Source organism: Heptranchias perlo, chromosome 1 (genome assembly GCF_035084215.1).
Source record: "Heptranchias perlo isolate sHepPer1 chromosome 1, sHepPer1.hap1, whole genome shotgun sequence".
Taxonomy (NCBI): domain Eukaryota; kingdom Metazoa; phylum Chordata; class Chondrichthyes; order Hexanchiformes; family Hexanchidae; genus Heptranchias; species Heptranchias perlo.
The window spans coordinates 128,481,744-128,494,651 of record NC_090325.1 but is presented as its reverse complement, the minus strand read 5'-3'; the positions used below and the strand labels follow the sequence as shown (position 1 = coordinate 128,494,651).

The following is a 12,908-nucleotide window of genomic DNA, read 5'->3' as shown; positions in this document are numbered from 1 at the left end:
GAGGCAGTCACACGCCTTAGATTAGGTAGTAGTTTAGGTTCGTTCAGTGGTCAGGGATAGAAGGGTGTGACTTGCGAGTCAGGCAGGTATGGGGGCCCAGGATCTAGTGATGGAGGAGCCTCAGCCCTTGACCTTGTCCAACAGCTACGAGATACTTGTTACCTGTATGGATGAGAGCAAAGACTGCAGAGAGGATGGGCAAACTGACCACAGCACAGTGGTACAGGGGGCCATTCAAGTGGGGGGAGTAAAAAGGAATGTGGTAGTGGTAGGGGATAGTATAGTCAGGGGGATAGACACTGTTCTCTGCAGCCTCGACTGAGAGTCCAGAAGGCTGTGTTGCCTGCCTGGTCAGTGCCAGGGTTAAGGACATCTCCTCGTGGCTGGAAAAGAACTTGGAGCATGAGGGGGAGGATCCAGTTGTCATGGTCCACATGGGAACCAATGACATAGGTAGAACTAAGAATGGGGTTCTGCTGAGACAGTTTGAGGAGCTACAGTCTAAATTAATAAGCAGAACCTCAAAAGGTAATAATCTCTGGATTACTATCTGAGCCACGTGCAAATTGGCATAGGGACAAGGAGATCAGAGAGTTAAATGCGTGGCTCAAAGAGTGGTGTGGGAGACAGGGGTTTCAATTCATGGGGCACTGGGGAAAGAAGGAGCTGTTCCGATGGGACGGGCTCCACTTAAACCGGGCTGGGACCAGCGTTTTGGCGAATGGAATAACTAGGGCTGCAGATAGGGCTTTAAACTAAAAAAAAAGGGGGGGGGGGAGGGGTCAGGCGAGGGGAAATTTAGAAATCTAATGAGAAACGTCAAGGCAACAGAGCAGTGTTGTAATTTGGGTAAAGATAAGCAGAGTGTGGCAGAAAGGGACAGAGAGTTTACCAATAATAGAGCATCAACAAGTAAGGTCAAAGCAGGAATAAATGGTAAAAAGTCAAAATTAAAGGCTCTTTATCTGAATGCACGGAGCATTTGCAACAAGATAGATAAATTAGTTGCACAAATAGGTTTGATCTAATAGCCATTACAGAGACATGGTTGCAAAGTGACCAAGATTGGGAACTAAATACTCCAGGGTACATGACGTTTAGAAAAGACAGGCAGAATGGAAAAGGAGGGGGTGTTACCCTAATAATAAAGGATGACATAAGGGCAGTGGTGAGAAAGGATCTTGGCTCGGAAGATCAGGAAGTAGAATCAGTATGGGTGGAGATAAGAAATAACAAGGGGCAGAAAACACTGGTGGGGGTAGTTTATAGGCCCCCTAATAGTAGCTATACTGTTGGACAAAGTATTTAATCATGAAATAATAGGAGCTTGCAACAAAGGTAATGCAGTAATCATGGGGGACTTTAATCTTCATATAGACTGGGCAAACCAAATTGGAAAAGGTAGTTTGGAGTTCATGGAATGCATTCGAGACGGTTTCCTAGAGCAATATGTCATGGAACTAACCAGGGAACAGGCTATTTTAGATCTTGTATTGTGTAATGAGACAGGGTTAATTAGTAATCTCACAGTAAAGGATCCTCCGGGGAAGGGTGATCATAATATGACAGAATTTCACATTGAGTTCGAGAGTGACGTACTTAAGTCCGAAACTAAAGTCTTAAATTTAAATAAAGCCAATTATATAGGTATGAGGGGCGAGTTGGCTAAGGTAGACTGGGAAATTAAATTATAGGGTGTGACAGTTGAAAAGCAATGGCAAACATTTAAAGAAATATTTCAATATTCTCAAGAAATATACATTCCATTGAGAAATAAAAACTCCACAGGAAAAGTGATCCACCTGTGGCTAGCTAAAGAAGTTAAGGATAGTTAAGGATTAGATTAAAAGAGGCCTATAATGTTGTCAAGAAGAGTAATAAGCCTGAGGATTGGGAGAGTTTTAGAAACCAGCAAAGGACGACCAAAAAATTGTTAAAAAGGGAGAAAATAGAATTAGCAAGAAATATAAAAATGGATTGTAAGAGCGTCTACAAGTATGTAAAAAGGAAGAGAGTAGCAAAAGTAAATGTTGGTCCCCTAAAGGCTGAGGCAGGAGAAATTATAATGGGGAATCAGGAAATGGCAGATGGGTTAAACAAATATTTTGTATCTGTCTTCGCAGTAGAAGACACAAGAAGCATACCAGAAATAGTGGGGAACCAAAGGGCTAATAACAGCAAGGAACTTAAAGTAATTATTATCAGTAGAGAAAAAGTACTCGAGAAACTAATGGGACTAAAAGCAGATAAATCCCCTGGACCTGATGGCCTACATCCGAGGGTTCTAAAAGAGGTGGCTGCAGAGATAGTGGATGCATTGGTTATGATCTTCCAAAATTCCCTAGATTCCATAATGGTCCCAGCAGATTGGAAGGTAGCAAATGTAACTCCGCTATTCAAGAAAGGAGGGAGAGAGAAAACAGGGAACTACAGGCCAGTTAGCCTGACATCAATCGTTGGGAAAATTCTGGAATCCATTATTAAGGAAGTGGTAACAGGGCACTTAGAACATCATACTATGATGAGAAGGAGTCAACATAGTTTTATGAAAGGGAAATTGTGTTTTGACAAATTTATTAGAGTTTTTTGAGGATGTAACTAGCAGGGTAGATAAAGGGGAACCAGTGGATGTAGTATATTTGGATTTTCAAAAGGCATTTGATAAGGTGCCACATAAAAGGTTGTTACGCAAGATAAGGGCTCATGGGGTGGGGGCATCATATTAGCATGGATAGAGGATTGGTTAATGGACAGAAAACAGAGAGTAGAAATAAACGGGTCATTTTCAGGCTGTAACTAGTGGGGTACCGCAAGGATCGGTGCTTGGGCCTCAGCTATTTACAATCTATATTAAAGACTTGGATGAAGGGACCGAGTGTAGCGTATCCAAGTTTGCTGACGATACAAAACTAGGTGGGAAAGCAAGCTGTGGGGAGGACACAAAGAGTCTGCAAAGGGATATAGACAGGTTAAGTGAGTGGGCAAGAAGATGGCAGATGAAATATAATGTGGGGAAAATGTGAGGTTATTCACTTTGGTGGGAAGAATAGAGAAACAGAACATTTTTTTAAATGGTGAGAAACTATTAAATGTTGGTGTCCAGAGAGACTTGTGTGTCCTCGTACAAGAAACACAAAAAGCAATTAGGAAGGCAAATGGAATGTTGGCCTTTATTGTAAGGGGTTACATTACAAGAGTAAGGAAGTCTTACTACAATTGTACAGGGCTTTGGTACTGTGTACAGTTTTGGTCCCCTTATTAAGGAAGGATATATCTGCTTTAAAGGCAGTGCAATAAAGGGTCACTAGATTAATTCCTGGGATGAGAGGGTTGTCCTATGAGGAGAGGTTGAGTAGAATGGGCCGATACTCTTTGGAGTTTAGAAGAATGAGAGATGATCTCATTGAAACATATAAAGATTCTGAGGGGACTTGACAGGGTTGTTTTCCCGGGCTGGAGAGCCTAGAACTAGAGGGCATAGTCGCAGGATAAGGGATCGGCCATTTAAGACTGAGATGAGCAGGCATTTCTTCACTCAGAGGGTTGTGAATCTTTGGAATTCTATACCCCAGAGGGCTATGGCTGCTGAGTCATTGAGTATATTCAAGGCTGAGATAGATAGATTTTTGGACTCTAGGGGAATCAAGGGATATGGGGATCGGTCAGGAAAGTGGAGTTGAGGTTGAAGATCAGCCATAATCTGACTGAACGGCGGAGCAGGCTCGAGAGGCCGTATGGCCTATTCCCGCTCCTATTTCTTATGTTGTTCAATTGCAATCAAAACAGGCACCGTGGGCAATTTCTCCCCCTTCATAGTTTGGATGAAGCATAGCCATCTTATTACCACATTGGCTGAGATTAGCAATCCAGCATAGGCCATAGATTGAATTTGGGACCCTCCCAGTCTGTTGGGCTCAATGCCACACTAGGTGGTACACTTACCCATCACCCCAATGGGGGGCATTAAGAAAGGCTCCTATGAAAAGTCAAATGAAATAATTGTAAAAACAGGCTCCACATTTCGTTTGTCATGCCGAAATGTCACTCACCCAAGCAGTACTCTGTCCACAGCAACATTAGTAGAGGCAGAGATGAGAAGTTTCCATGGGACCTGCCTGGGACCCTCAGCTGCTTCACTTTCTTCAAAAAGTTGAACAAGAAATAAAACCACAACAGCCAACAGGTAGCTCTTCCCAGCTCCATAGACACCTGATTAGAAAAGTCACAAAAAATAACATACTAAAGAAACATACTATGATATGTTCAGACAGTTTTGGAAAACAGAAGAATTTCAGATGAAAAAGCAAATAAATATTTCTGATGTAAAATTATTTTAAAAGAAACACAGAAACAGCACTTATTATTAGAAAGGCTTATTTCACCATTGAGGGGACACAACGTGATTGCAATACTCATCCTGAACCCTGGATATCAAAGTATGGATATAAGTGAATACAATAATTATGGAAGAAACATAAATAGAAATGGCCACTTGAGGACAGTGCATCGTTCCACAGAGCAGATCAGCATAGATAATATGGATCTGCCCAAAAATTCATTCAGAAAGGATAGATGCCCTGGCTGAGTTCGATAGGACACCTTTCTATTGGGAGCATATTGAATGAAGATATATGGAATATAAAAGTTCAAAAAATTGTGAAGGAGAAAGAAAGAAAAACACAGGAATAAAACATTCTAAGGAGCATTTATTTGTTTTTACCGTGTATGACTGTGACTGGCAGAATGAGATCCTGCGGGCTCTCGCCCTTAGCCATCATTACAGCTACTTGTCTGAACGCAGCTGCCTGATCTGTATTCAGGTGAAACTTCTGTATCATTTCTGTCGCCAATGCACCTGTCCATTCTTTGCACAGCAATCCAGTCTTTACCACTGGCATTGTTAATGCAGGAGAAACAAATTTTCCTCTTGCAGACCTGACTGTTGTTTCATCATTACCACAAGGCCTGCAGATTGAAACAAATATCAGTCTTTTTTAAGGATTATATAGCATTTTAAATAAGACTACAGAAACATGGCCTTAGAAAATGTAACAAGAAAACTAAAACTTGCCACTTTTTAATAATATCACTAATATTTAATAAAACCACAGAATACCAGTAAACAACTATTTATTTCCAATATGTTGAGCTGCGAGGTTGATTTTAACTCTTCTTCAGCCTCCAATTAAAAGAAAATAACAAAAAGGCAGAATCGAATTTATTTGTTCTGTAGTTGACTCTTCTGTCCCTCTCCCTCAATATTATCCAAAATTCACAGGATATAAAACAGAGGTAAAACTGAAAATTATGCACCAAGATTAGTGTACATTTCTGTTTCACAACATAAAGAGTGACCAACTTGTTAATTACCAGTGTATGACATTTCATGTAAGTGTGCTCTGTAGTATCATAGGAAACAAACAGGAGAAAAAAAAAACTATTCTTTGGCACTGACATCCCACCTTAATGAAAGTCAAAGAAGCAAAGGTTATAGAGTAATTTGTGTTTAATTTAAGTGCAATGACCTAGGTCGCTCTGACAAATATGCATTTTTGTATGACTGCTGGAGAAATTAAATTCATTAAATGTAGACTTCCAATACATTACGCAGGTTTATTAGGCCAGAGTTTTAGTCAATTAAATTTTATTTAATCCTTTCCTTTATCATTTTGCTTTAATTATAGCTGTTTATTTACCAGAAAACCTTAGTTTGTTTTTAACAAAAAAAAGTATGGATGGCTCTTTGTGGAAGTGCTGAGTGGTATGAGTTCTTCATACCTAGTATTGGTATCCTTCACACACTAGACACATGAGCATTACCATTATTACCTACCAGATAGGATGGGGAGTGTCCTGGTGGTTTAATTGGTAAATAAACTGCCCAGTGAGTAGCTGAGACATACAGACCAGGAAGATCTCTGGTATCACCCCCTGGTCAGTGTGAATTAGATGATCTCAGCTAGAGTGCCAGTTGAGGCACTACAATTGGTTTCGGTGCCCTTGGGTTAGGGAGGGGGAAAAAAGAGCAGCCTTGATTCCAGCTTCAGATTGTTATCTAGCGACTCTCCTGCTTGAAAACGTGCATGTTGTTTGAGACCAGATGAGGTAGAATTTCCACTGGTAACTTTGGCATAAGATCGGTGGAAACCCCGGAGAAACGGTGAAAACCCCGAAGTTACTTCAGATCATCAGGAGAATTCTTGCAGAAATTGTATCCCCATGTATCTTGGCCTTGACGTCTCCCTCCCCCCACCACCCCCCCAGCCCAAAGTTGGAAAAAAAAAACATCGCTCAATCAAGAAGAATGCCTACGAGGGCAGCCACTGGCTATGAAATCAGAAATCAATGGCTTCAGGTGAGAAAAAGTACTAAAAAAACCATAAACAATATAAAATTTTAAAAGCATACAGAATATTAATTTTCTAATTTCAGAGAAAATGATGCATGAATGGACTTAAGTTCAAATATTTCAATCTAAACTGACACTTTTGATCAAAAACTTTTATAGTTATAGCTCCATTTATCATTAAAGGATTTAAAAACAACTTCTAAATAAATAGAGCTTATAGTTATTAATTATCAACTTGAAAATATTGCAGGTACCAGTGCTGAATATAAAATTGAATGACTTACATTTTGAGTAAGTATGGCATCAGAGGAAGAGAAGCTGGATTAACATGTTCCTGCAAATTTCTCAAAGAGGTAAGTTCAGTGCTGGCATTCCCAACAAACAAGGCATGAACAATCACTGGGACAACAAAAGAAATTCTGAGAATTAGTTGTCTTCAACTTCTAGATAATTGCAATGACTTTAAACAGTGTATTTATAGGCACTGATTGTATATCATGAGCAGATAAACTTAAAGTTAGCCATACATTTTTTTTTAAATGGCCCAAAGATCCATTGATGCAGGGAGCATTGAAAGAACCAATCCCTTCAACAAGGCCCAATGGGTCAAGCTTGGAGAAGCTGGGGCAAAGGAGGCTGCAGTTGGTTAGCACACTATCCTTTCACCTTTGAGACTTGGGTTCAAATCCAGCTCAGACTGATGGAATGAAGGATCCTCCCACCCCACCTCACCCCTCCACTGTCGACTGAAAAAGTCCTATTCCAAATCAGTTTTCCAAAATATATGTGGATTAATAAAACATTGTGCCTGTATTTTGAAAAATTGTTTTAAAAACGCCTCTTCTCCTTTATTGGCATACGGGTACTGCATAAAATGAGTTTGGCTAGCCTCAATTTAATTCCTAGTCAGCATGGGCCCACAGCAGAAACTGACCCTAATTTGGCAATATTTTACTTTAAGTCAGCAATCTCACTCAGATGGGCTACAACGATGGCTTATGCTGAGAAATGGAAGTGCCACACTGCTGCAGAATGGGATGCTGTTGTTCCATTTCCCACAGAAAAACATCTGTGGTGTGCACTTAAGTGAAACTACAGGCTTAGTAGCAATTAGTCTCATATTATGGGCATTTATGCTGTGCATTCATCCCCATTAGGAAATAGCTGAGTCTTCTCAGATTAATTTCATTTATATCCATCAGAGAAAGGACTTTGATCTGTTCAACATAGTTAGATTTAAAGTCTTGTCTTAAGGAGGGCTGGGTGACATATTGGGAAAGAACACTATTTGAAATTATATCATACTCAAGTAACTATATTCCTGAAGGCTAGTGCAATGGAATATTAGGTTTTTGACATTCTTGCCGAATGTCTGGGGAAACAGTGACCAGAGATTGACTATGCTTTTTTTTCTGCATTCAATGACCAATTCACTTCTTTAGAGTCTGTACTTTTAAAGTATTTCTGACAATCAGAGAAGACAAATAACATATCATAGGTCCTGTTTCTAAAAATAAAGCATCTTCGGTTCAATTAATGCAATATCCCAACATACTGTTGAATAAAATGGGTTAAATAAAAAAATAGCATAATCAAAGTGCAGCAAACATTTAAGTCTGGGCATTCCCAAAATACCAATCTTTTTCAGTTTGTTCTGACCAAACTCTAACTGAATGAGTATAATGGAATGAGGATCAACCAAAGTGATCGTCACGAACTTGGGAAAGTTCTACCCCTCACATGCTGACTCAGACATTCATTTCACGCCTCCCTTTTGCACCATTTTTCTCCATATCACTCCTCTCTAGAAGCCTAAGACTTCCTGCTCAAGTATGGTTGCCCATGACCTATGGCCAGTCATCACGTAAGAACCTAGACAGTGAGTGTTAGCAAGCTATTCTACAATAGAGAGGCGCCACAGCTGTGTCTGATCTTTTCCTCACACATGTACGCTTTCAATATTGACAACAGGACAGTTATCAGGATTACCAGCCCTGGAGAATTAATACCCCACCCCAACAATTGCCCCAGCTGAGATCAGGTCACCCACTACAGACTGGGGATTGAACTGGGACATCAGCCAACTCAACAAAGGAATTGAAGCTAGAGTCTTCCAGGTGTGTGTGACTAAGGTACTTACTACCTTACTATCATATGAGTCATCAGAGAAACCCTCAATTTTCATTTTTGATGTCAACCTGCATTATGTGTTGAGTTTTAACATGTTTAGCTTAGCTGCCAGTTGCAAAGTCAAAGCATTCCGTGAGGGGGAAAATCCAATACTTTATCCACATTGCCTGTAGCAAATGTACATCCTCTTGGCCGAGCAAAAAGTGGATACAGCCTGGAGGCTTTTATCCCATCTCCCTCCCCCATGATGGAATTGAATGCATCAAAAGTAGCTGCAAAAATCTGTATGGTGGGAGCAGAGGGAGAAGAAAATGAAAAGACCTTGGATAATCAGAGAAACTTTAATGACACATACGCCACAATAGATAGCAATGGAAGAGTTACAGAAAAGAGAGGGTTAAAAAAATACATTGTTCTAATTGTTTGCTGAGTGCAAAATAGAAGCCTCTTGACCAAGGACTCCCTCCTGCACAAATGCATTTCTTGTACCATTAAGCAAAGATATGATTTGCAACTTAGTATACTCTTGGTGCTTAATTGAACATTTTACAAAGCACTTGTGCTAAGAGGGGGGAAAGAAAATGACAAAAAGAAAATCCTTACTGTCTGAAGGCCAATTGGAAGGAGAATAGCCTTTCAATGGCAAAAGCTCTACTTCACTGGTTGAAGATGGTCCATAGAAAACACTGCATGCGATGAAGGTGTCCAATTGATCAAACTTCAAGGTTTTTGATACTACCCAGAGATCATCTGTCACAATTAACAAATTTTTAAAAAGAGAAAACAAGGACAATTAAAATGACGTAAAAGCCAGTGTTTGTTTTATTATCCAGCTTGTTAAAATTTTCAACAATCGTTATTATTAGACAGATTTGATGGATTTAACTGCACATCTTTTTTTGTTTTTAAAGTATCTTTAAAAGCAAAGTTTAATCTGAATCCATTTTTTAATTCTCACATTTTTTTGTAAATGCCACCGTTATTTTACAGACTGTGATTTGTAAGGCTATTACAAGGTAGTGAAGAGTATGGGAAAAGCTTTGATCGTTTCACTCTTATTTTAAATTTGATGCTTTTAAATGACACCCCTAGCTAAGCTGTTCCAGTAGAGCTACAACAGTGGCTGCAACAATGTGGAAAATTACCCCAAGTATGTCTTGTCCGCAAAAAGCAGGACAAATCCAACCTGGTCAATTACCGTCCCATCAGCTTACTCCCAATCATCAGCAAAATGGGGATTAGGGATTAAACTCTGCAGTGGCTGGAGTCATACCTGGCACAAAGAAAGATGGTTGTGGTTGTCGGGAGTCCAACCATCTTAGCCCCAGGACATCACTGCGGTTCCTCAGGGCTGCGTCCTAGGCCCAACTATCTCTAGCTGCTTCATCAATGACCTACCCCCCATCACACGGTCAGATGTGGGACTGTTCGCTGACGATTGCAGTGTTCAGCACCATTGACAATTCCTCAGATAATGATGCAGTCCACACCCGCATGCAGCAAGACCTGGACAACGTCCAGGCTTGGACTGATAAGCACAGGGGTCGTCTGTTACACCTGACATCCAGCATTCCAAATTAGGCAGAAGAGGCACCGGGGCTAATTTACAAGCACTCTAAGAGCACAATCCTGCATAGGCCCCATCCTCTAAGAGGGAGATATTTCTAAATTATTGGCAGGCAGCACACTGGCTACTTCTTTTTGCAGCAGCTGCAGGCACCCAGCACGTCTCTGTCCCCAAAGCGGTGCAACTCCCCGACGAAGGCCATGTGATATAGTAATGACCCCTGGGCTGACAAACCAGTGCAACTGCCAAGCGGAAAGCTGGACTCATAACTGAAATGATGGGGGTAACTTTAACTCCCAAGAACGGCTGGGGGGGCGGGCGGAAGGTTAAAATAATAGCTTTTTGGAGCGGGACTGCATCCGGTCTCCAATGCGTCCACTTCCAGGTTTGACCCAGGCGCGTTTGGATGTGCGGGCACAAAAGACACCCCCACTTAAAGTCGGCGGAACAATACTTAAAGGGGCAATGAACCTCATTGAAATAGTTACGGTACTTAAGTTTTTGTGTATTACAAAAATGAAATGAATTTAACCGTACCTGTTCGGGTTTCCCATCGCTTCCAATTCACGTCAGGTGAAAGCAGGCGGGAAGGACCGGATTCATGAGGTGAGAGCCTTCATTGTACTGCTTATGGGTCCAGAGAAGCAGGAGTGCTTCATCCAAGCCCAACAAGTTCACCTGGCCGACAGGACCCCTGTGATCGGACGACCTTCCCCTCCCCGCCCTGATGCTGGACCCCTCCCCCCTCCGATCCCGAGGCTGGCTGGACTCCCCTCCGATCCCAATGCTGGCTGGATCCAACCCCCCCTCCCGATCCCGATGCTGGCTGGACCCACCCCCTCCCGATCCCGATGCTGGCTGGACCCACCCCCTCCCGATCCCGATGCTGGCTGGACCCACCCCCTCCCGATCCCGATGCTGGCTGGACCCACCCCCTCCCGATCCCGATGCTGGCTGGACCCACCCACCCCCCGCCAATCCCGATGCTGCCTGGACACCCGCCCGATCCCGATGCTGGCTGGGCCCCCCGATGTCGCCACATCCCCCCCCACTTCAGATTTGCTCCAGGGCCCATGATCCTTCTCTCCCTCCCGTTCCCCTCTCTGATTCGGGGCTTCTTACCCATCCGACAGGCAGCCAGCCTAGAACCCGGAAGCACAAATACTTACCTTCAATTGAGCTGCGATCGCAGATTGCGACACACTCATTTGGCTTCCGGGTTCCCCAAGCAAATATCTAGGGATGGGCTGGGTTCCCAGCTCCAAGTTAAAATCACTCCCGAAAAATCTATACAAATGTAATAATTTTATTATTCTAAATAGTATATAGAGGGCATATCATGGCCAGCAGTGAAATATGTTCCAGAAGTGAGGCTGACTGGATAATTTATAAGCAACAAACGTATTCTGTTTTGACACAATCTCAGTATTTGGTTCAGCCTTAATTGTGTACTCTAAACTGGAACATTTTAAAATGCACCTTTACTGTAGAATGACGAGCTCTCTTTCCTGCTTAACCAAAGATACAATTTAGTCTTACAGCTGCTTTCCAAATCTCCTTCTTTATTTCTCAGTTGTTTCAACTTGCCACGATGATACCTCTTTACTTGAAAAGCAGATGTTTTCCTGCAAGCAGTTGATATGAAAATTAGTTCATATTAAAAACTAGAAACATACCCAACATAATTAATTTTCTAAATATAAGGGAAAAATGGGCCAAGCAAAAATAAAATTCTACCTGAAAAAATTTAAAAAAAATATTTATATGCTTCAAAACTACAGAAAGCGCAACAGTATTTTCATGATTTCAAAAATTACAATAAGTGAACAGTTTAGTGGTGACTGATTTAGTTAACTATGATTTATGTATTTATTTTATGAAATGCCACTTCTCCTGTCAGTTTTCTAACCAACAATTGGTAAATTGTACTATGTTATAGCCACAAAAACATTTAAGAAATGACTGATGAAGTCAGACTGTAACTTTTAAAAATTACACCACATAACATAGGCAAACAGAAGATAGCACGGATAAAAATAACTGACCTCAGCAAAATAGCTGTTCTTATCAAAGAATCTTACCACAGAACTAGGGAGGTTGACATACATACAGCCATTTGACCCATTGGAGGAGAAATTTGACTTCGACCGGAAACAGGTGCAAAGTCGGCCACGTCTGTTGTGGGAAGGTGGGAAATCCCACGCTGAGCCAGCTGGTAGGTCAGGCTGGGGAGGAAACAAGCGGCTGGTAGCTGATCCCAGATGGAGTCGAGAGCAGACTGACAGTGGGCCGCAGTATTTGTCTGGGGTCAGGAGGAGCACTTCTGCTCCTCCTGGCCCCACAAACAATCTCCCGAAAAACATTTCTAGGCCTATTCTTGAGCCGCCACGTATGGTCACTCTAAGGATCGCTAGTTAGGCTACTCACCATCTGGTATAACAGGTGGAGCGTACATGGCACATTCTCCGCCCATTTGTACCTGAAAATTGCAATCAGGATCCTACAACCAGCTTATTTATGCAGCCTTACGCCAATAACAGGCACCTATTTACAAGCCCCCTGAAAACTGCATTTGGCAGGCTTACGCTTCAATGGGGCGGCTGAGGTGCCCCCTCAATTTTGAACTGGGACCACCCATTTTTAGGCAAGAAATTTCCGCCATTGTGTTTGTGCCAGCTCTTTGCTAACTCCGAGGCCAGAAATGTCCTCAGCCCCAGCCTAGGAATTCGCTGCAGCCGAGTATGCCCAGCGAATGCAGGTGCACCGGCTGATCCATGGTCCTTGTTTGCTACCGTCTCTGCCCGGTTAATTTGACCCAGATCCTTTCTTATCTCACTGAACTTTGCCTTTATCTAGTCCCAC

General features: G+C 42.0%; 1 protein-coding gene across 1 annotated transcript in view; it reads right to left on the bottom strand.

Annotated features, from left to right (window-relative positions):
• The window catches only part of LOC137326081 (5'-3' DNA helicase ZGRF1-like), a 113,697-nt gene that overhangs the window by 57,310 nt on the left and 43,479 nt on the right, over positions 1-12,908 (bottom strand). The window contains exons 14-18 of the mRNA XM_067990961.1: positions 11,526-11,671; positions 9,083-9,229; positions 6,634-6,748; positions 4,721-4,965; positions 4,050-4,209 (exon numbers count right to left, since the gene is read on the bottom strand). Of these exons, the coding sequence (XP_067847062.1) occupies positions 4,050-4,209; positions 4,721-4,965; positions 6,634-6,748; positions 9,083-9,229; positions 11,526-11,671 (813 nt within the window). The remainder of the gene's footprint in view (positions 1-4,049; positions 4,210-4,720; positions 4,966-6,633; positions 6,749-9,082; positions 9,230-11,525; positions 11,672-12,908) is intronic.